Source organism: Glycine soja, chromosome 7, assembly GCF_004193775.1.
Source record: "Glycine soja cultivar W05 chromosome 7, ASM419377v2, whole genome shotgun sequence".
NCBI classification, from domain to species: domain Eukaryota; kingdom Viridiplantae; phylum Streptophyta; class Magnoliopsida; order Fabales; family Fabaceae; genus Glycine; species Glycine soja.
Window position 1 is genome coordinate 3,933,695 of NC_041008.1, and position 23,819 is coordinate 3,957,513.

Genomic DNA, 23,819 nt, shown 5'->3' on the forward strand with positions numbered 1-23,819 from the left:
TAAAAGATCAAACTTAGTATCATTGAACCAATGATTTAATACATGAATAACTTAAACTTAAGAATTAAGGGGCTTCGGAAAAAATCGACAAAATGAAATTTACCAAAGAAATTATTTTTTTCCTTCTTACATTAAATTTTTTTTTTGAACCCCTTTAAGCATTGAACCCTGTGCGGTTGCAACTCCAAACAGCACTAGGACCACCGTGTTCTCTACTAATACGACTTTGAGTCGACTAAAGGTACAAACTCTATCTCTTTTTCCTTATATATCCTGATTCCTTAATAATTTCTTAATAGATAAAACTATAGTTATAGTACTTACAATAATTTATTTGTCACCCTCCAACAAGTCCTGGAAAATCCCTCTTACATGCATGAGCTTAATTTACTAAATCGATATATCTAGGTTCTCCCAACCCTGTTGCTTTCCTTTCTTTCAAAATGACATTGGATCAAGGGCTTGGCAAGACTTGAGCAATAATCACTGATGGAGGAGTTTTAAGGTCAATTTAAATCGATATATCTAGGTTCTCCCAACCCTGTTCCTCTTAACCTTAGTCTAGGAATTTCTTCTAGTGGGAATCTATAAATTCTGCAAGACTTGAGCAATAATCACTGATGGAGGAGTTTTAAGGTCAATTTGATATTATTTTTTTCACTTTTTGGTTTTAAATAGATCAAAGTACCCTTAGTTTAACATATTTCTTCTTATTAAGAATATTTATGTAATTTTATATGCATCTCTTACTTTCTATTAAACTAAACAAGAGAAAAATAATTAATAATCTTCTTTTCTTTCATTTTTTTTACTAAACAACTTGTAAAATTATCTTATTTTTTACCTATTTTCTTTCTCTCTTTTTTTCTTTTCAACCAATGATAACGCTACTTTGAAGAAGACTTATCAACTCCACCAAATAAGAGATATCAATTTGTTAACAAAAAAAACTTTAACGATAAGCTTATAAATCACATTTTACACAAGCTAATAGCTTGGATTTCCTAAAATTAGTGGTTAATGTGGCTTTTTTGGATATTAAAACCCACTTTAAAATAAAGTAAAAAATTAGTTTTCTTATTTAATGTTAAAGATGATTAATAATTTTATGACACTTTTTCTTATGACTCTGGTTTGTAGATATCTTTTTAAGTCATCAAAGTGTCGATTCAAACATGATATCAAATCAACGATTAATAATTTTATAATGTTTTTATTTGAAAAATTGTTAAAGTTAAAAAAATGTTTGATGGTGTGTTTTTAAGTTTTGAGATTTAGAATATATTTATTTATTTCCACCCGCTATTTTGCTCATTCAAACTAGCTAATAGAAATGTTTTCCCCCCCTTCTTGTTTATACTTATTCAAGCAACACGTTTTTTTTTATACTTTTATTTCTATCTTTCCTTAACACAGATATGTTAATTTGTACAATTAACCGATTGGAAAATGGAATCATATCTTCTAGATCAAGATCGATATCACATTTTCCATTTTAATTTGACTAAGTTCAATTTTATGTGTAGTTAGAAGGAAAAAAAATCTAGAAACCAGCACCAAATCAAATATAGGTAAAAATTTGTCTCCTAAAAAGATCTTACTCAATATATTACACTTGGAATCCAAACTCTTGGGGACATCATCAAAAGCTGGTACCTGGAAGCCAGTCATCTAACTTCCACCAGAAATGAAGAGTCTACTTTGACTAGTTAGCTAGCATCTACTGATTCTGATTTGCATATCTTCTCTCTCTCTCTCGGTGACTCACACATGAGCATATATAGGATAAGTAAACAAAAAGTATTCCAGATGACCCTTTAGTTTTGCATGACACTTGAAAATGGATCATCAATGTAATCTCACAAAGGAATAATAGATTAGATAAAGTCAGTAAACAAGGGAAAGTCAATGCAAAGGTATCAAACTTGAATTCTTTCTTATTATATATAATGAGTTTAATTATTAACTTGCACAATGAAAATGTAATCAATCGTAAATTATTTTTGGTATGATTTCCAGTCAAGATAATTATAGTAAAAATCGTTAAACTTATCATATATAAAATTTGTGATTGGATTGCATGATTATGATAACAAGAGAAAAATATTTATATTTGATAAAAACTTGTATTTTTTTTTGTATAGACCACAAACATTCTTTATAAGAGACAATTTTGCTTGACTCACATAGAACTATTATGACTTGTGAGTAACAATACAATTACATATTTAAGACTTGAAGTTGATATCACTAATTAAACTAGAATAACTTTGTGTTAGTTAATTCATGATTTAACGGTTATGTTTTTTCTCTTCAGGAAATATAAAATTGACCCGGTTGATAGAGAAGGGAAGAGGAAGAGGTTGCGAGTTCAAATTTTTACAATTGAGAATTCTAACAAAACTAACAAACTAAGATTTACAGATAAAAAAAATGTTTTATCTCTTCAACATGACTAGCTAACAAAACACGGAAGATGAAATCCAAACATATAAACATAATCAAAGATTCATCCCATTAACAAACTATCATTAATAGATAAAAATCTCTCATCAAACAGCTGGCCATTTGCCTTAATAATTTGAAGTAAAAAAGAAAGAAAGATGTTGTTGGGACTTGGCAACGTGAGGCAAAGATAGAATCCAACAAAACCTCCAACCCACCTCAGAGTTGAGGTAACCTTGCCGGGTGCATGTTCCCGTGGCTGAACACTCCACTCAATGCTTTGTCTGGATTATTATAAACCAATGTCCCCTCTTTTCATGCTCACCTTTGCCACTTTTCTAATTAACCCCCCCCCCCCTTGTTTTTGTACCCCACCAAGCTCCGAGTTACATCGGTAACACAAGTAGCACATTATTTTATTGCATCAACAAAAAAAATGTTTACCAACGCCCACGTTCATTCCCCCTTCACTTCATTGAAATTTAAACCCCTAAAGGCTGCAAATCCCTCAGTTTTCGAGCTTGCCCACGTTCACCTAATCACTTCCATTTTACTCCACCTAGTCAACCTTTGCGTAATGCCTTAGCTTATATATACATATTGTAGCCCCCACGTATAGTTCCTCAGGGTTGTAGCAAGCCTTTTTTTTAGGGGTTCCCCTTTGAGAAAATAGAAAAGGCTCTTAATTGCTACCATTGCATTATATTTTATTATCATACCATATAAGCATCCATGGCTGAGTTTCTAAACTACAACAAGTGCAAGCAAGGAACTAAGGTTCCTGCAAAGAGAAAGGGATATGGGATTAGCAGCAAGTGTGCTTCTTTGGTGAAGGAGCAACGTGCTCGTCTCTATATCCTACGTCGATGTGCCACCATGCTACTTTGTTGGTATATTCAAGGAGATGATTGAGTTCACAAAAACCACTCTTGTTTTCACTCTCTTTTTGGTCTTCTTTAGCTATATGTGTAATATATGTCATAAAGTTTACCATCTTCTAAAGTGGTGACATCTTTGTTTGAAGGAAGCTCCTTGCCATGCATGGTCTGCCAGCACAGTTGGGTTGGGCTTCACTGTGGGTTTGTCATTTTAGTCTCCTTTTTTCCTTCTTTTTTTTTACCCATTTGGAAAAGCCCAATGGGTTTTTATGGGGAAAGGAGAGTTTTATGGACACCCTCAGTGCTGCTTTTTCCTCAATATGAATCTGGCAAGGAGTTGATGATTAACTAAACGTCCTTTAGCTGATGCTAGAATAATTGGAATGTAGTCCTAGTACTTCAGCGTTTTTCACTTATACCAAGCCCCTTTTTCTTGTATTACATATATTTCTCTTTGACTAATGACATTATGACTTAATAACTAGCATTTGGTACCTCTGCTAGCTTGAAAAATACATAAGGGAAACTCAAATGTTGTATGTTACATGGAAGACAAGTTGTAAAATCCTAAACCGTTATTCATAATAAAGTTGCTTCATCTTGAGAAATATTATAATGGCTAGTTCATGTGAATATGAGGGATAGAGTTAGGGCTAGGGTCAAGCATTTTGTCCAAAGACTCTTAGTTCTTAGTGCATGTTTGGATTAAAGTTTACAAACATAAATTTGAATCAAATTAACTTAAGTTTACAAACTGAGTTTCCAAAAACAACTTAAGACTTATTTCTTCAAAACTAAGTTTTCAAGCAAAATTTTCATGTGTAAACGTACTCTATAGGATAATCAAACATATCATCAAAATGAATTTACTTTCCAAACTAAGATTGGAACTTCTCAAATCGAAAACCAAACATAGACTAATTCAAGTTATTATTTGGGTTGAATGAATCTACTTAAGGGGACAAAGGTTTCACTGTCCTAACCTTGTTTAAAGGACCACATAGTCAACAATATATAAAATGTTGGTGGGGTTTAACAAACTCGAGCAACGAAAATAGGTGCAATTTCACTCTGCATACACAAAACATACTGAAGAGAGGTTTTGATTAAAATGATTGTGAAGTGAAAATGATGCTTTGACAACTTATCTGGAGGCATCATGGAATGTTTGACGAAAGGTTGATTTGACAACACAAAATGTATTGGCTCTAGCTAGTCTAGATTTGCATTATATTGCCTGGCCCTGCAAGGACAAGCATATCTCTTGATCCATGTTCTTTGTTATTGCAATTTCGTAACATAAGATCTTAGGTGCAACATGCCAATTAACCAAGCATGAACTAGTAGTTGATTCTAAAATAAGTAAGTCATGTAGATCTCATTTTTAATTAGGAAAATGCTATTGTTACGAATCTCTCGTATGCTCTTTTTGCTTCAACATTTTCAGAATGGCCCAGATGAGTCCTTCACCGTGTGAGGTTTGTGAAGATAAAGTCTTTGCCATTATAATTAGTCTTTTAATAAGTCAGCAAAGTTGGTGAACCAAATCCTCATGTGTTACACTATGTCCATTATCAAGTATCAAAATTTGATTCTTATAACTGTTCTACACTTGCAGCACTATGTAATGATCTTTTGTAAAATGAATTTAGTGGATTAAAAAAGAGAAAGAAATGCATGTTTCTCGTGTGTATTATTTTGGATAAAACAAATTGCAAATTTCAATTCTCAGAAAACATACAAAAAAATCATAAGGGAAGGGAAGCTGAAAAAAAAAAAGGAAACTAAAGGAGAACCAAAATTTCTCAGATGAAAAACTATCATATAAAAGAAAAGGTTCTGTTAATTTTTGGTTTTCCACAAATATCCTCCTTCGAAAATAACCTTGTTTGAGACATGATCGAGTACTAAAGGTCACATCGATCCCAGTAAAGCATACTGCTTCATTCCCTTCAACGACTTCTTTCATATTCGGTTACTCCTCCTTAGCTTACATGCATCATTTGCCTCTTTCTCCTCATGTTTTTAAATCTATTCTAGTTTAATTATCACACTATATTGATTCACCTGTTTGACTTTGCCAAAAAAAAAAAAGAAGAATAAAACCCATATGCATAGGTGGTAATTTTTTTTTAAAGAGATCACTTTTATTTTGTTATTAAAACCAATCATGCTGGAATCAAGTAAGGTTTCAATCTATAGCAAAACTATCAAGGTGGCTTTAAACACGTATCTCATTCGAAATAGATCTCCAGTTTTTCAAAAACTGGATAAATCCTTAACCCTTCCTTTATTTTAATATTTAATAATTTTAACATGTAATGAATGGGTTAGATTTATTCTGTTGTACACAGTACACTCCAGTTTTTATACTCAGTGCCCTATCTCATCTAAGATAATTGAAAAGTTTGGTAAAAAAACTGTATAAAAAGCTTCAAACAATTGCTTTTAAAACTATACCAATTCATTGTGTACACAGTACACTCCAGTTTTTATACTCAGTGCCCTATCTCATCTAAGATAATTGAAAAGTTTGGTAAAAAAACTGTATAAAAAGCTTCAAACAATTGCTTTTAAAACTATACCAATTCATTGGTAGTAGCATTAATTCATGATTTGAAGGTTTTAATGTAGCTAAATAGTAGTTAAATCAATGTGTGCGCGGGTGAGACAATCAAAAGATGAATCATTGTATATAATGCATATATTAATAGGTGTATAAGATTTAATTCCATGTAAGCAATCAAGTGGGATTTTTTTATTTTTTTATTTTTGGTGAGGAATCCTGTGGGATTAGTATAAGATTTAAGATGAGGCATATAATACTTAATATATCCACATAATATTTGTTATGACATAGTTTAGCAACTGAGAAAGTTGTCTCATTTCAATAACAGCGAACATGCCGCATACCTGAGGCTATTATTATAGCTCAGGCTTATCACGGTAATACAATACACGTCTTAGCTACATATAATACAATATGATACATTAATACTTATAGCTGTTAATATTTGCATTCGTATCTCGATTCCTCCGATTACATTATTTTATGATGGATAGCTAATATAGTTGAGATTCCTTGTTACTGATACGAAAGACAAGGCAGTATTAAAAAATAAATAAACAAAATGAAAATGGGCATTGAAATTAAATGACTGCTATGTAAACTTTAGAGCAAACTCTGCAAATAACAAGAGTTCAGACTTCAGAGGAAATCTCAACAGTAATAGAATAACTCAACTGACAAAATCATGTTATACTTCATATTGTATGATCATGGCCATGCCATGAATAATTAAAAGAGTTTTCAAGCTACCATGTAAACATACAAAAGCATCAACATATGATTAATTACATCATGTTGATGGTAATTACCTTCTTGAACATCTAATTGGATCTACAAATTATCATTTTAAAAAAAGTGAGTGTAAAACCTGAATGATATCACTCTGATAGGAATTTCATCTCTATTTATCAATCCAATCCTTGAATAGCAACATCATGTAAAGAGGAACATTCACTGCTGAAATGACAGTAAGCATTCGCAGTGTGCGTATCAATCTCTGGACTATAATTTTTGTCTTTGATTTGCCCGTTCTGGGAGGCATTTTTGCTACAGGATCAAGACCAATGCCTGAAGCCATATCCACATTCACAGAGAGATCTCCTTCCTGAGCAGTATTTTTTCTAGCCGCTGCTCGCATCACAACGTAACCCCTGACAGCAGATAAAAAAAAAAAAGCAAGATGCTAAAGTTTTGTCCTCAGTGTGTAAGCGAGATAGGAATAATTAAGTTTCATGATAAATCAAACATAATACTTCTACAGGATTGAACTGCCACAAATATGAAAACCAAAGTTTACCTTTCCCCTAAGCTCTGGTCATTTGAATTTACAGTAGATGCATTCAAGGTTTTCTTTACAAGATGCATTGTTCCTTCTGCATCCCACATCATCTCATATTCATAGTTAGCGTCCTCATCCTTTTCTTTCGTTTCGCTTCTAGAAAAGATGCAAGCTATTAGTTGTTTACAATAGCCAAATAAGCCGCAACACTGATGCCAGAAACTCGTGCCACTTGTTGGCCAAAATAGGGCAGCAAGAAGGGTCAGAATAAATAGCACAATATACCTGACAATTACAATGCAACAGAACTCATTAAAAAAAAGCTGATTTAAAAGATCAGGTGAAAGTTATATTCACATCACTTTATACCTACCATATGTAAATGTGTGTTTGCATGGGAAGGTAACATAGATGAGTCAACAAAGCCTCTTTAGGAATGGAAGCATTTGGATGAGTTGAGTTATCAACTGATAACAGCATGAAAGAAGGATACAAGTTTCCTTGTTGCCAACTTATAGTACCTAGGGTGTGCTGCACACTACTGTCAGTTAAATTTGTCCAAACACTCAAGGAAACTGTTTAGGCAAGATCAGGTTTTTACCTCGTTTACAGGCCCAGATTTAGATTGATGACTGACAGTGCACTGATCATGATCATGACCAGATAAAATAAGCTTCTGTCAAAACCAAAACTGTTAATTCAGAAAGCAGTTACCCTCACTATAGTCCCAGCTCTCAATTCCCCTATGTTCTCACTCATCCTAAAACCAAATAAATTAAACAGCAAATTGTCAGCAAACCCATCATAGATTCCCCCCCGCATCCATATCAGGTTAGAATAGAAATGCACAACAGTCCAGAAAGTAGATGACTCACAGGTTTGATTGTATCTAGTAAGTACTTTGATGACTTCTCAGAAACATAATTTTGATACCTGGATGTAACAAAAATCAAACCAAAACTCAGCATCTGTGAGCTACTTGCTCATCATTCATGCAACTTTCATGTTATCCACATGGTTTGAAAGATGAGTAACTTACGATATATCATTAGTATTGCCATTTAGACTGTGACGTATCCTCTGAAAATTAAAGAAATGTTTGTTAATAAATTTCAAGAATGGAAGGTAAGAAAACATTCAGATTTCAGACACAACCCACTGCACCACACTATTGTGATGGCCAATGCCATACTACATACAATATGCTTATTTGCTATAGATTCATTTCAAGAAACTGAATTAATATTTACCTGATTGATAATTGGGGAACTACGATCAGGACCACAGTACGTATCATCACGTCGATATAAAGGAATATGTGTCAATAAGACTCTTGGATGAACCACATCATCTAGTAAAGCACAAAAAGAAATAAGGATTACAATATGACACATTATCCAACCTAACAATGAACTATTTTCATAGCCCAGTTCATACCAGCAGAGATATTCTTCACAAAATCCCAAGTTTGAGAAGTCAGATGATTTTGTGGGTGTCCTGTAGAAAACATAATTAGTTCAGCATTTTCAGTTTTATCAAAATTCCCCAAGCAGTGACATGTATATATAGCATATGATTGAAATTTACACTATTTCATTTATATAAATTAGGTTAGATATTTAAATAGTTAAACTATAATTGCTTGCTTAAGAAATAATCTTTTGTCAAAGAATGAAACAAATAATCCATAAAGAAAGCCTCATCCAAGTGGAGAAACAGTCATTGTTAAAAGGCATGAAGGAGGAATAAGTTCCATGCAAAACATGGTAGAACGAGGCAGCAACCAGATACAAAAGCAACTTTCCAACAGGTAAAGCTGAGAGAGAGAGAGAATGGTTTGATCAAATGAAAAAACTTGAAAGTCAGATACATAAGGATTACATATTACGCTGAAAATGATACAAGTGTGATGACTTGGCACCATAAAATAAGAGTACTGGCAATTACAGCATCACTACTTAAGAAACATGACAGATATATAAGGCAAATCCCAGTTTACCATCCAGAGTTTGTGCATCAACAGCAATAAAATCCACTTTGCCAACTGTAAATCTGTAGTTCCTAATCCCAAATGTTTCCTCATAGCGTCGGATAACCTATACTCATGTAATGATAAAAAAAGTTAAGAGCAAAGGAGCCAAAGGAGAGAAAACAATTAATAGAAAGTGCAAAACTATTAAACATGTTCATCAAATTTCTTAAATTAGATTGTGAATTATGTAAAATTGAACTGAAAAACTAGAGTAGCACTTTATAAAGTATTCTGAAAATTTTAAGATGTGTTTTAAAGCTTGTTTTATATGAATCACAATGAAAAAGACATGTATCTGAGATATTTTAATGCCAAATGTAATTTTACAGTTGTCAAAATCAATTATCAGGCAACTTAAAGAATTTCTGTGACATCCACAACCAACATAAGATAAATGTGTTTCATTGTTACAATGAAAATCTGCCATGTTTTGTTTACATTCATCTTCTAATATCAATAATATAAGTGTCATGGAGATTAGTTTATACAAAATCTCATTGCACCCATCAGCAATCTGTATATGTCATCAATAAGTCCAAATTTTAAAATGGGAAAAGATTATACTGACTTCCTAAACTTTAGCTCGTTTGCAAATAGATACCTTGAACTTTGTTTTTGTCCCAACTATTTCTTAAACTTCTAGTATTAACCTTCCATTAACTCACTGACGGACAACTCATCTTAACCCTTCATAGAGATTAAATCTAAACTGTTCATTTTTTTACTATTATTTTTAAAACATTTTCCTGATTTTTATCTTTCTGAAGTCTAAAAAATAACAAAAGAAAAAGATTTTAAAGACCAAATACACAACTCAATGTCATCTTTTTCTCCTCTTCCATTGTCCCAAAGTCACGTTTCATTCTCTAAAAACCTTTCTAATAGAAACAAATTAGGGTAAGTCCAAATGCTTGAGTCTCTTCCCATGCTCCATACATTAATGAGAACTTGTGCATCTTTGGGTACCCTGAGGATGCATATCTCTAACTCAGCCACTGATTTGTGGATTCCTTTGGGGGCTGCTAGCTAAGTGCAAATCTAAGGGTTTCTTTTACAACAGTATGTAGGTTAGGGAGCTATGCAATATCTGAATCTTTAGGTTCTCCATATTTCTCTGGATTCTGTAGCAACTCTGCCATAACCAATTCTACTGTGGCTGGTGTTGCATCTATCACAACAATAACTGAGTCTTGCCACAAAATGTGAGACAAGGAGGCGTGTTAAGTAACTAGTAGTTCATACTAGTGACTTAACAAAAAATTAATAGAATGGTCTATTGCATTAATATTTAATAAAAAAGTTAAAGGAATAATTGGGATGAAAATAAAGTTCAAGGCATCTATTTGAAAACGAGCTAAAGTTTAAGGGGTCTATGTACTCTTTTCCCTTTTAATATCAACAATCCTTAGGCACAACAATGTAATTTCTCATTCATAAGGGTCTTGAGACCAATGTAACCATGACTACAATCTCAAATGTCTTTGGGCATTTGACTCCCTCATAGCTATATACCATACATGACAATACAAGCAACCTTATACTTATTGGACCTTGGGCATCAAAAGTTGAGCTATAGCATGTTGAAATACCTCTGGCTTTAGAGAATGAAGACTTTCATACCCAATATCATGGTTTCCCGGAATATAGTAAACTGGCATGTCTGTGTATTTTCCTTGTGCATTCAAACCAAAGATATGCCTGAAGCGATTGAAAGACTCCTGCCATCTGTCCATCCAAAAGATTGCAAAAGAATTTCATATTAGGAAATTTGAGTGAACATGCTGAAAATACAACCAAAGGAAACAATCTTTAAAGATAGATGAGCTCCCTAGCATACAATCGTGTAAATAAAAGTTGACTACAGCAATCTAGGCTGTATTTTTCTATTTTTTCCTGTTTTTAACAATTATGGAAATTTAAGCTAAATTTAATGGAGGGCGAGCCCTGGTGCAGCGGTAAAGTTGTGCCTTGGTGACTTGTTGGTCATGGGTTCGAATCCGGAAACAGCCTCTTTGCATATGCAAGGGTAAGGCTGTGTACAACATCCCTCCCCCATACCTTCGCATAGCGAAGAGCCTCTGGGCAATGGGGTACGAAGTTTTTTATGTAATTAATGACTAAATAATCAATTGAAAATTGAAATAAAGGTTTTCAGAAAACATAACATAAGGGTTAAAACTTAACATTAAGCACCAAAGAATCATTTGATGATTGGGTTTCAGCATAATGCTCAAGTTTTGTACCAAAGACTAGTGTCTAGTATACATAAATTTTCAGTTTATTCAGTCAGATGATTTGTTAGGAGTTCGTAAAAACATAAAGAGGAACTAGAAATGACTCTTTTTTCACTTTTGATCCTTTTGTCCAAAAAATCTTCCTCAGAACCAAATAAAATAAAAAAGAAGAATCGACATCCAAGTTCCAACCCAAAAAATGTTACCATCTCTTTGGTTATGTTGTTTTCTGAAGTGAAAGGTGTATATTGAGTTCCAAATCCTAGGTGGAAAAAGCTAATGGGAAAAATTATACATGGCATAATAGATAACATTAAAACTAACCATAAACTTGTAAAAAGCTAAATTAGCAAATAGAAATATTTATTTTCAGGACTTACTCTTCATCTGATAAATAAGGACCTCCATCAAAGTAATCACCTAAAAGTAATATGACATCAGGTTTGAAAGGCAGGACAGATGCAACGAATGATCTACGCATGTTTAAATCAGTGTAGAATTCCACAAGTTCCAGTGCAAGTGATTTTGCAGGAAGACGGAGAGAAGTTTTATCCATGAGCTGTTATGTTTAAATAAAAAATAAATTAAATGATACGAGTGATGCACATCCAGAGAAACGTACATTAATATAGAACTGCATAAACAGGTATATGCAATGCAGGTATATTTTTCACAAACATATGTATGCCCATAACCATAAGAGAAGAGATATTCACCTGTGGATCTGCGATAACAGCAACTTTAACATAATCAGCTTGATAGTTCCCGCTGTCTGTTTCAACCTGCGAGCAAAAATCAGAAAATCAGCTCAGCTATACATTTTCTTATGTTTAGTATATGAAATTGTTATTGTAATGTAGACATTTTAAAATATTCTGTAGAAGAAACAATCATGCTGGCTTAGATTCCATTCACCTTTTTCAGCTATGGCAGCTAGGAATCATCATACATTCAAACTTTTCAACATTCAACAAAACTCCAACAAAAAAAAAATTACAAAAAAAATTTACAGATCCAGCATATAACCTCCCCACATTCCTTGGTAGAAACTAAAAACATTTATCTTTGAATTTGAATATACCAACCTACCATACTGCCTTAAATTTCATAATTCACAAAACCTATAACTATTGTTATAATTGTGATTTTTTTAAGATACATCTTCAATGTTCATGAATTCCCCACCCCAAGAACAAAATCCAACAAAGATAAGAGATTTCTTCTGGTTCTGGTTGTGAAGTGCAGAGAATGCAAAATATTGAGACTGACCCAGAAATGAAAACAGTGAAAAGATGAAGACTTTATAGTTACCATTGAAGACGAAGAGGTGCGGAGAAGATGGGGCCAGGAACAGGTGAAGATGGGCGGAACCCAGTAAGCGAACATCTCACCATAGAGAAGGGTTAGTGCCCAAAAGAGGCACAGCAACAGAGTTAACTCGAGTTGCTTCATCACCGATGCTGATACGAATCAAATCAATGATTCATTGCTTCACTCATCGCAAACTACACTCTATCAGATTCTGCATAAGAAAAAAAAAAAACACGATCAGATCATGCTACTGATTATTAGTTATTACTGTTAGAAAAGATATTAGTAGGAAAAAATGAAAAAAAAATAATTATTTTTAAAAATTGTTATGTATGAGAAAAATGTACTAAGTAAGAAAGAAAGAAGAAAATTATCTTTAACTAGGAATTTTTAAATTTTTTTTTGCTTTACTGGGACCAAAAGGATCAGAATATTATTTTATAAATAATGATAAAATGAAAAATAAAATATTTGTCTCTTTATCTACTATTTTCTTAATTATTACGAAAAAGAAAAAAAAAAGTAAGTATCGTATAAATATGTTTTTTTTATTTTTTTTCTTGAGTTTCCCAAATAATCGAAGATGCATAATATTTTCTTCATTTTAGAGAGCTTGTTTGTGTCACTTAATCAATTTTTTTTATTCTGGACTTAATTTAGTCTTATTGTTACTTTTTCTTTATTATATTTTACAATTATTTCATTTTCATACATTAAGTTTTAAAAGTTTTAGGCTGATCTTTTATGTTTTGAAAATGTATTGTTTTGATTATTTTTTAAATTTTTTGTTAGAAATATTAGTGTTTTGTTAACTTTTAAATTTAAAAAAATAATCAAAATGATATATTTTAAAAACATAAAAGACCAAAATAAAATATTTAAAATTTAATGTACAAATTAAAATAATGGCAAAATATAATAAACCAAAAGTAATATTAAGTTTTTTAAAATAATTAACTTTACGAAATGTCAACTAAAAACCTCCATTATTTTTATTTTATTTTTAAAAACATCATTTAAAAATGTTATCATTTCCTCCAACCTCTTATAGATATGAGAAGGTACAAAATATAAAATCACACCGATTGATCAATATCAACACATAATCTCGCTAAAATTATCGAAAATTCTTATACTCATCACTAAAAAACAAAAACATTTCATACAATTATGTTATTGGAAACAAAAAGCAAGAGAGATTGGAGTAAGAATTATCTTTGACGAAAGATAGAAGCATGACATTTACTCATCAATTAACTCAGATCTGATCGAGAAAACTAGAATGTGACTCTTTGTAAGGTCTATGAGCAAAACTTCCATTGTCGCACAGAGTTGGGTTAGGCAAGTAGAAGATTTTTTATTCAATATCCACAATTGAGCTAGGCGAACACGAGCACGAGCAGCACAAAGAGGAATCAAACAGTGTGTTTTCATTGGAAAATGATTCTGATCGGTCCGACTAATCAAACTTCATCCATAATTGGACATTGTTAGTCTTCTTCTTTGCGTTATTGTTGGCGACAATTATGAGATAGTTGTCGTCATTAAGTGAGGAGGTAATTTTGCTCGTATAGGGAGGCTGCAATAGAGACGAAAGTAGGAGTGAGACAATAGTCTTTTTGGGTTGGTGACAAGAGGCGAAGGGACGAAAGGAAAAAGAGTCTTTATCGATTGTATTTGAGAATAATTGGTAAATAAAATTATATCCTTATTAAATGCTTAAATTGAATGAAGAGAATAATAATAATACAAGAGTAAAAATTATTATTGTTCGTGGTTTTAGATCCATCTTTTTTCCCTTACTTAGTATTTTTTTTAATTTTTTAAATAAAAAAGATAGTTATGATTTTTAGTTATTGCAATGTTAATTAAACTATTTTAAAATTTAAAAACGTTGATAGATAATAACATTTTTAATAATTTTTTTAAAAAAATTAAAATAATATATTTTAAAAATACAAAGAATCAAAATAAAACTTTTGAAACATAATATACCAAAATAAAATTATTGTGAAACATAATATACTAAAAGTGACATTAAATCATTTTTAAATTTAAAAGTTAACAAAAATATTAACGTTTCTAACAAAAGATTATAAAAATAACTAAAATAATTCATTTCAAAAACATAAAAAATAAGCATAATAAAAATTTTAAAACTTAATATATTAAAACAAAATAATTATCAAATATAATGGACCATTCACGTTAAGCCTTTAATTTAAGTGGTGATCACGTCTTTCATCCTCATGGACCGCTGATAGATAAAATAAATATTAAAGTCAAGGGATACGTTAATTGGCACCAAATTTTGTAAAATGACGTTTTTTGTTTTGTAAAAAGAATATTTTGTTAATTTAATCATAGAAATCAAGTTATTTTTTTGTAAAGTTTTTAATTTTTTTTATTAAATTAAAAAATTGTATATAGCCTTAAAATTAATTGGTTTTTTATTATATTATTTTTTACATATGAGTAAATCTTTAATAAAAATAATATATTCATAAATGTCAAAGTTAACTAAAATTTAGTATAAAAATTATTAAAAGTATCAATTGATCATATCCCAAAAGTTTTTTTTTTAACTATGATGATGGTTAAATGACTTATTTGATTCTTTATTTTTTTCAGTTTATTCTTTTATTTTTTTTAAATTTTAATTTGCTTATTTATATATTTTTTAGTTTAGTTCTTTATTTTTTTAAATAATTATTTGGTCCTTTATCTTATTTTTTATTTAATTTAATTATTTATCTTATCATTTTTGTTTAATTTAATCATTTAATTTATTTAAGATTGACATCATTAATTATTTTAAAATATTTTTTGTTAATTGTTCTCCCCTTCTCTTCCACTTCATTTTTAACAAAAGAAATTCGTTACATCAATTTTAAATAGATCAAAAAATTGAATTGAATCCAAAAAAAGATAAATTATCAAAATAATTTTTTTAAAAGATAAATGATTAAGCTGAAGAAAAAAAATAAGATAAAGATCAAATTGAAAATTTTAAAATATAAAAAATCAAATTAAAAAAAAAATAAAAGATCAAATAAATCATTTGAAAAAAAAACTAATGTTATTTTTTTATTGCCGACAAAGTTTTGAAACGTGAAACCTATATATTTGTAATATTTATGTGATGGTGTTCTGGGAGAAATATACGGGTTTTCTGCTAAAGGTAGAGGAAAAAATAATTTTTTTTAATTATTCCAGAAAAGAGTTTGAAAACGTATGTGCAGGAAGAAAAAGCTCTCTCAAACAGGAAGGAAAGAAATATCAAATAACTATTTTGTACATATGACTTATTTTAATTTACATGCTTTTAGGTTAGAGGGAAATAGAGATTTTGATAATAAAAAAAAATCTATTGTCTAATTCAGAAGTTTGGAGAAGAGGAAACAAAAAAAAAAATATGAAAGAGTAAAAATTAGTTACTTGTAATATTTTTAATTTTTTATATTTTATTTTATTTCATTTCTTTCCTCTTCGTTAAATCATGTCTTCAGTTAAAGTTTTTTGTTTCACTTTAATTAAAGAATTAAAATGAATAATAAGATGATTTTGATGGAAGAATAAAATAAATATTCTCAAAATACATGAAGTTGAGAAAGGTATTTATTGAAAGATAGTGGATTAAAGTTTAAGGATTTATGTTCTTTTAATTAGAAATGATTGCAAATATTATGACATTATGATTTTATGGAAGAAAAATTTGATTGATTATTTTTAAGAACTTTCTCTTTTTAATTATTTTTTATTCATAATATTCAAATTTAAAATTTTATTTAAAAGATCTAAATTTAATATCACTTAAAACAAGTACATGTTTTATATTGGATTGATTGATATATTTTTATTCCTTTCTACTTTACACACTTCCAAATAGTGAAAGGATTGACAATTACCATTCCTTGAATGCTTCCGTCCGTTTTCAATAAAAACAAACAAAATGAAAGACGTGCTATCTAAATTCTTTATTCATGCATTTACATTGTTTGGTTAAAATAATGTCTAAATAGGTTTTAACTGCTCATAAGGGACCAATATCCTCCTATGTATACTAGAAGAGGCTAGGCTAGTGGAGGAAAATGGTGCTTGAGATAAGATTGTTTGGTAGGTGGTGATGATACTTAAATAAACACATGGTCTAAGTCTTAGATTTCAAAGAAACCTAATTTTACTGTGAAAAAAATTCAAGGACCATCTTTGATACTTTAGAAAAAGTAATTATCTCAGTTGCTTCAAAGATTTCATAGGGAAGGCTAAAGTTTTTAGTGAGGTGGGTGGTTGCCCTTTTATCAATCAAATATTGTTGTTGTGGTGTTGTTGTGGAAGTATATGGAGTGGAGGGCACTCGTTTTGGTACTGGTTAGCATGGGATCATTCATTCTATTAATTAAAAGTTGTATAAGGTTGGGAGTGAGAGGGAAACATATTATACATAATGTCATCGAAGGGTGGTTGGGTGTGACATATTCAATATTCTATGTGTTAGGAAGTTTTACATCGTTTGTTTCAAAATTCTTGAAATGCAGCTTATATATCTATTGAATAACTTCACTCAATTTCAATTAATTTTAAGCTGAAATTTAACAAAATATCAGAGCCTATAGTCCATCTTGATTCTCGCCTGGTAAACTCGTCTAAGCTGACACTTAGTGTCAATTGGTTTTAACCTAAAATCTAACACTATATATGATACATATGGTTAGAGTTTTATTGTGGAAACTGTAACATGATCTCCTCCTAACTAGAAGGACTAATTCGACAAGTTCACATGGAAAGCTAGGTGCTACTACAAAGAATAGTGAGGGATGGAATGGAAGGAGTGACCATGATATTGAGGGTGAATTTTTTTTTAAAGAAAGAAGAGAGGTAAACCTGACGGGGTGTGTTCAATTACACCTGCATAAGTCAAGCGTTACATGTGAATATCCTCCAAGATACTTCTGGGTCAAACACATTACACTTCAGTACGTGTTTGTTTTACAATTTAAGGTGTGTTTGGAAAAACTTTTAGCCCACATTGAACGGAAAAAAAAACACACGTTTCAATGCAAAAATGTCAAAGCAACTGCCCAGTTGCTTCTCTGTTGCATCCGGTCTGTGACGCCCACGCAAAGACACTTGATTGCAGCTATTCAACTAGCTTCTTGGAGATCTCTCTAGAGAGCAATGCTCATAAGCAACAAAAATGATTGTTCTTTAACTATTTAACTACTTGTGCCAACCATCCTCATTGGCTGACAGATTATACATTCAAACATAGTTTTAATCCTTCAATAATTTTCTTTGTTTTTTAAGTGCATACCCAGTCCTTTAAAAAGTAAATGTGTTCCAAATTTAGTTCATGAAAGAACAGTAATGACTCAAATTTGTCCCTGAAAATATTAACTGAAATACATAAATATTAAGATGTCCCGCATTTATAATCTTTTTTTTTTACAACCCACATTTATAATCTTAAAAGACAGTTTGGTAATGGAAAAAAAAAGACGGTTTGGTGATTTTCTTTTCTTTAGAATTAAATTAGGTGGGATGATTTTTTCAAAGATTGAATTTGGAATTTACTCTTTCAAGTTTCAAAACATGATTCCAAATTTGAATGCTAACTATTCAACTATTGAGATTGTAATAAGGTATATTATGTGTACTATAAATAACGAATTTACTGAAATCAGCCCTTGATGTTCCTATTAATGATTAGTATAAACCAAATTCCAGTTATCCGTACTTATCAAGAGAAGCTTGCTTGAGGTTGGTTTCTGTTGACATTTGAAAGATGGAATAGTAACCAGGAAGCCACTATGGTCTGCTACACCTATTCATTCCTCTATTTTGGATATGATTTGATGCACTTCGAGGGTTATTTTATTGTTTGATTCTGCCCTTGGTGAATATATGGTTAATTTCAAATATCATGCACAGGCAGCACAGCCATTATGTGTTCACTTCCCCACCACTGAAAATGAACCTCACGTTTAATGGGTATGAAAGACTTTCTAGTTTCTACCGAAAACAGCCAAAAAGATGGATATAGAGTCAACAAATAATCATGAGAAATGTACATTGATGTTACATCTCCAATAAGCTTCCAACATGTTCCTCTGTTGAGTGTTATAATACATCCCTCTAAATAATACATATCCAGTAAATAATATGTCAAATTGTTGATTGCGCTACTACCGTTGGGCCATTCATCTCTTCAGTGATTGCGTGCACTTCTGCTTTTGGTTTTAGGCCTCAGATTTTGTCTTGAAGCATAAAATTTCAAATTAACTCAAGGAATTAATAGTAAACAACTGTCAACCTGAAAGCATGTCATCTTCAGTGTACACAACTACACATTTCTTAAAAACAAATTGTCAAATCATGAAGTTCATAGTTCCTCTTCTGGTAGAACATAGTTTGATTGCTCTAGCAAAATTAAATCTCCTATAGATAGCAATCTGAGAGAAGAAATGGACGGTAGTGGTTTTCTGCCCCAGTGTCATATATGATTACACAGGTGTGTGTGTGCACTAAACCAAGACCACTGATTTGAATACTTTTAAACACAGAAGGGACGTGAAGGCAAAGGGTGCATAAGCTGTTACTTGTTATAGTTATCCATTTTAGTACTGATTTACAGAACAAAAAGAATGACATGTGATGTTTGAGCTGAGGTTATTCCATATATCATTTGGTAGCAAATTGACAAATTCCTTTGTGACATTTCTTTAGTAACAAAAGTAAACCATTTGGGATGTGAATTTGGCTTCAATTTGAGATGTCAGTTGCCATGCTCCAGTATGTATTCTCACTAGTTTCATTGATCTATTAACACTTAGTTACCTAGAACCAAGTAACTCATTTAAAGCATACAGATGCAGTCTTCTCTTGTATATACAGAAATGTAAAGTCAGAGAGTGGAATTTGTTACACGAGTTACCAAGTAGTTCAATTACTCTTGAACTATAGCAATATAGTTTGTAAAGGAATAAAATAAATGGTTTTGAGCTGGATAGTGAGAGATATAAACCAAAAATTGGCATATTTTTTCTCTTTTGAACTTATACCCTGAGTGTTATCTCCTAATAGAAAGGACCGGCATTCAGTAATGTGAAATCAGTAAGTTTAAAGCACTGCAATATTAAGATTGAGAAGTAAAACAAGAATAATATAACATACGTTTGCATTAGGATGCTGTATTCATCATCAGAAAGATTTATTGGAAGCTGTTAAAAGTTCCAACTTCCAAGAATAGAAAGTTCTCCAGCTCAAAATGGATGATAACATAATATAATTCACAAAATCTTTCTAGCCATAATCTTCTGATAGGGGGAGTCAACATTTACAGTGGTAAAAATGATAATCTATATTTATAGAAAAGCAAAAGAGAAAATTTGCACAAGTATACAATGTGTCAAGATTTGTTGAGGGACAAACATTTCCCTCAAGTCTTTATTTCTGTGTTGGCTGGTTGTCTGATCCAACATTCTTCAGCCATTCAACAACTTCTCTGATGCTTGGTCTCTTGAAAGGATTGTGGCTAACACACACGGAAGCCACATCCAGTACCTTCAGCATCTGTCCTTCAAACCCCTTTCCTCTTAGAAGAGGGTCAAATACTTGATCTTGTTTTCCTTCAATCCTCATCTGTTGAACCCAGCTAACCAACTCCCTTGACATTTTTGGCTTGCATACATCTACAGGCCTCCTCCCAGTGAGCAGCTCAAGCATGACAACCCCAAAGCTGTACACATCTCCTCTCAAAGTAGCCACCCATGCTTGTCCATACTCTGGGGGTATGTAGCCTAATGTACCTACAAGTTCAGTTGTAACATGAGTATGATATGGAAGAATCAATCTGGACAACCCAAAATCAGCAACATGTGCCTCAAATTTTTCATTAAGGAGTATATTGCTCGACTTGATATCGCGATGCACAATGTGTGGTTCGCATATCTGATGCAAATAAGCCAAACCACAGCTTGCACCTTGTGCAATCTTCAAGCGAGTTGGCCAATCAAGTTGAGATGCACCATCAGGCTTTTCATGCAACCAGTAATCCAGGCTTCCATTTTCCATGTAATTATACATGAGAAGCCGGAATCCATCATGCACACCATAGCCTTGTAATGCCACCAGATTCTCATGTTGTGCAGTTGACAAAGCCTCTACTTCTGCTTTGAATTCCCTTTCCATGAGGCCCAAGTCTCCTGAAAGTTTCTTGATGGCCAGTGTAGTTCCATTTGGTAATGTTGCTTTGTAAACCAAACCAAAACCCCCACATCCTATAATGTTTGCCTGACTGAAATTTTCAGTGGATTTTAGGATCTCAAATATGGTAAGGTCCTTGGTTTCATTATTCTTGTTGGGAAACAATACCACTAAGCTAGCCTCCTTGTCAACCTCAGGATGAACTCCACTGTTGGAATAGGCAGAAATTGATTCCATTTCAATCTTGTCAGACACTCCTCCTGGATTGACCCTCCTCTTGGAGAGTATCCACAGTGTCAACACTCCTATCAGGAATGCAAAGCCAAAACTGACTCCAATGATGAGTACAAGCAGTACTTTTTTGTTTGAGCTGCGACTAGCTGCAGTAGTATTAGTATTTTGTTGAGAAGGACAAGAGCGCTGAATAACCAAACCGCACAATTGCACATTTCCTTCAAAGCTGGAGTTGGAGAAAGTATCAAATTGACCACCAGTGGGTATCTGTCCTTGAAGATTATTGAATGCTACACTGAAAAAAGACAAGAAATGTAATCTTCTGAGGGAATCAGGAATTTCCCCAGATAGTTGGTTTCCTGAGAGGTCTAGTTTCTCTAAGTTAGTCAAGTTTGAAAACTGAACTGGTATATTGCCAGAGAAGTTGTTCTTTTTCAGATCCAGCTGATGAAGGACTTTGAGTTTCCCAATCTCAATAGGGATACTTCCATTAAGGTGATTGCTTCCGAGATATATTGCTGGAGGTAGGCCTGAAAGCTGATTATATTGCAGTAGGGAAACATTGTTTGCATTAGCAAAGACAGGTAACTCAAAGTAAGTCCTTTCTACTTTATCATTTGCCTGTTGAGATGCCAGTGCTGGGAGTTCTGTGAGCTCTACCGGAAATACTCCTGTAAGGAGGTTAACAGACAAGTCCATGTAGAAAAGCTGAGGAAGTGTACCCAACCAAAGAGGAATTGGACCACTAATTTGATTAAAGGACAGGTCCAAGGCCTCAAGCTTCTTCAGTTTTACAAGCCAACCTGGTATTTGACCTGTGAAATTACAACCACCAAAGCCTAAAACCTGGAGTTTTTGGAATCCATCTGGCTCTATTATGTTAACATCTTGTGGTATCATTTCATTGAAAAAATTCATGGAGAGCATAAGGGTACTAAGGTTCTTGAGCCCCCTGAGTATTCTAAGAGCCCCAGTGACATTCCTCAACTTGTTAGTAGAAATTGATAGGAAAGACAGAGACTCTAGTTCAAGTATCTTGGGTGAAATCTCTCCCTCAAGCTTATTAGATGCTAGCCTCACAGCTGAAAGTGACTTGCATGCATAAAGGGTTGGTGGTAAAACACCAGTAAAATGATTGTTGCCAAGGTCAAGTGTGGTAAGTCCGAGGAATCTTGAGAAATTGAATGCAGAGAGATTTCCCTCCAAGAGGTTGACCCTTAAATTCAACACCACAAGATTGACACAGTTAATCAGAGATGGGGGCATAGTACCTGTCAAATTGTTGACATGAAGGAGTAGCCGTTCCAACTTGGAGAGTTCACCAATATCATGGGGGATTGAACCTGTGAAATGATTGGAGTAGAGCTCCAAAACTGTGAGGTTGGTAAGGCCAACAATGCCATCAGCAATTGTTCCAGTGAGTCTATTAAGGGGCAATGAGATTTCTGTGAGAGAAACAGCATCAAAAAGATCACTTGGGATAGGCCCTGACAGAAAATTGAAACCTGCTTTAAACTTCTCCAACTTGGAACATGCTCCTAGTCCAGGCTGAATGGCACCATCAAATTCATTGGAGGAATAATCCAAGAATCTGAGAGAGGATGAGTTATGGTCATTCACGCAAAAGAGAGAAGTGGGAATATGACCTGTGAGGCTGTTATTACTAACATTCAAAGACACAAAACTCCCTCCAGCTGCTGCAGCTGCCAAGTGCTCAAGCAAAGAATTTGGAAGTGTCCCATTGAAGAGGTTACTAGACAAATCCAGCTCCTGAATAACACCACCACTACTATTTTTGCCACTGATATCACCAACAAAAGGTGGCAATTCACCAGAGAGACGGTTGTAGCTCAAATCAAGAACCAGCAAGTGATTGAGCAATGAGAAAAAGTGGTGTTGGAGAGTACCAGACAATCTATTATGGGAGAGATTAAGTTGAGAGAGAGAAGAGAGGTTTGTGAGAGAGGGGGAGATGAAGCCAGTGAGACCTCTAGATGGTAGCAAAAGGTGTGTGACTCTAAGATCTCCATCACAAGTAATGCCTTCCCAACTACAACAATCAAGAGAATCAGACCAATTGAGAGAAGGATAAGGTGGAGAGGTGGATATGTTCCCAGAGAAGGCCAAGAGGGAGAGTTTATCAATCTGGTTACAAGAGGAGACTTGAACAACAAACAAGGACAAAAGGAATAAGGGTACTATGATAGTGACCATTAACTTGGAAACCATGTAAAGGGAATATGCAAAGGAAGATGAAGATGGTGATGGCATGAGAAAAACTGAGGATAGAATGGAGTGTTTGAGGTGATGGTTGGTCATGAGAGAGTGGAGAATGGAAGAAGGAGGAGGAGGGGGACATAAGGGGATGAAGAACCAATGTAAGAAGAGATAGTTGGGGTGGCATGGGAATGAGGAACACCATGACCATCCATTGACAATGGAAGCAAAATGAAGGGTGGGAAAGAGAGAGAGAGAGTGGAAGGTGACGTTGACAACTGGGGAATTAGATATATACATAGATAATATTAAGATTTTTATTGTCATCAACAGTTATAAATGTAAAAGATTTTATTTTACATCATCAATTCATTATAACTTATTTTGAATATAATTAGTATATTAATTTTTTTTC

General features: G+C 32.8%; 2 protein-coding genes across 2 annotated transcripts; both read right to left on the reverse strand.

The window, feature by feature from the left end:
• Window positions 1–6,508: 6,508 nt before the first annotated feature.
• LOC114418235 (uncharacterized protein C630.12-like) lies at window positions 6,509–12,889 on the reverse strand. The gene is made up of 13 exons (XM_028383479.1): window positions 12,749–12,889; window positions 12,154–12,219; window positions 11,818–11,996; window positions 10,793–10,928; window positions 9,171–9,267; window positions 8,609–8,668; window positions 8,422–8,522; window positions 8,211–8,251; window positions 8,047–8,104; window positions 7,773–7,847; window positions 7,545–7,702; window positions 7,190–7,456; window positions 6,509–7,043 (listed from the first exon to the last, which is right to left on the reverse strand). Exons 1-13 carry the CDS (start codon window positions 12,887–12,889, stop codon window positions 6,794–6,796), a joined length of 1,629 nt encoding a protein of 542 aa, XP_028239280.1. The 3' UTR covers window positions 6,509–6,793.
• A 7,008-nt stretch (window positions 12,890–19,897) lies between these two features.
• LOC114418236 (tyrosine-sulfated glycopeptide receptor 1-like) lies at window positions 19,898–23,681 on the reverse strand. Its single transcript, XM_028383480.1, has one exon. It carries the CDS (start codon window positions 23,504–23,506, stop codon window positions 20,195–20,197), a length of 3,312 nt encoding a protein of 1,103 aa, XP_028239281.1. The 5' UTR covers window positions 23,507–23,681; the 3' UTR covers window positions 19,898–20,194.
• Between the last annotated feature and the right edge of the window lie 138 nt (window positions 23,682–23,819).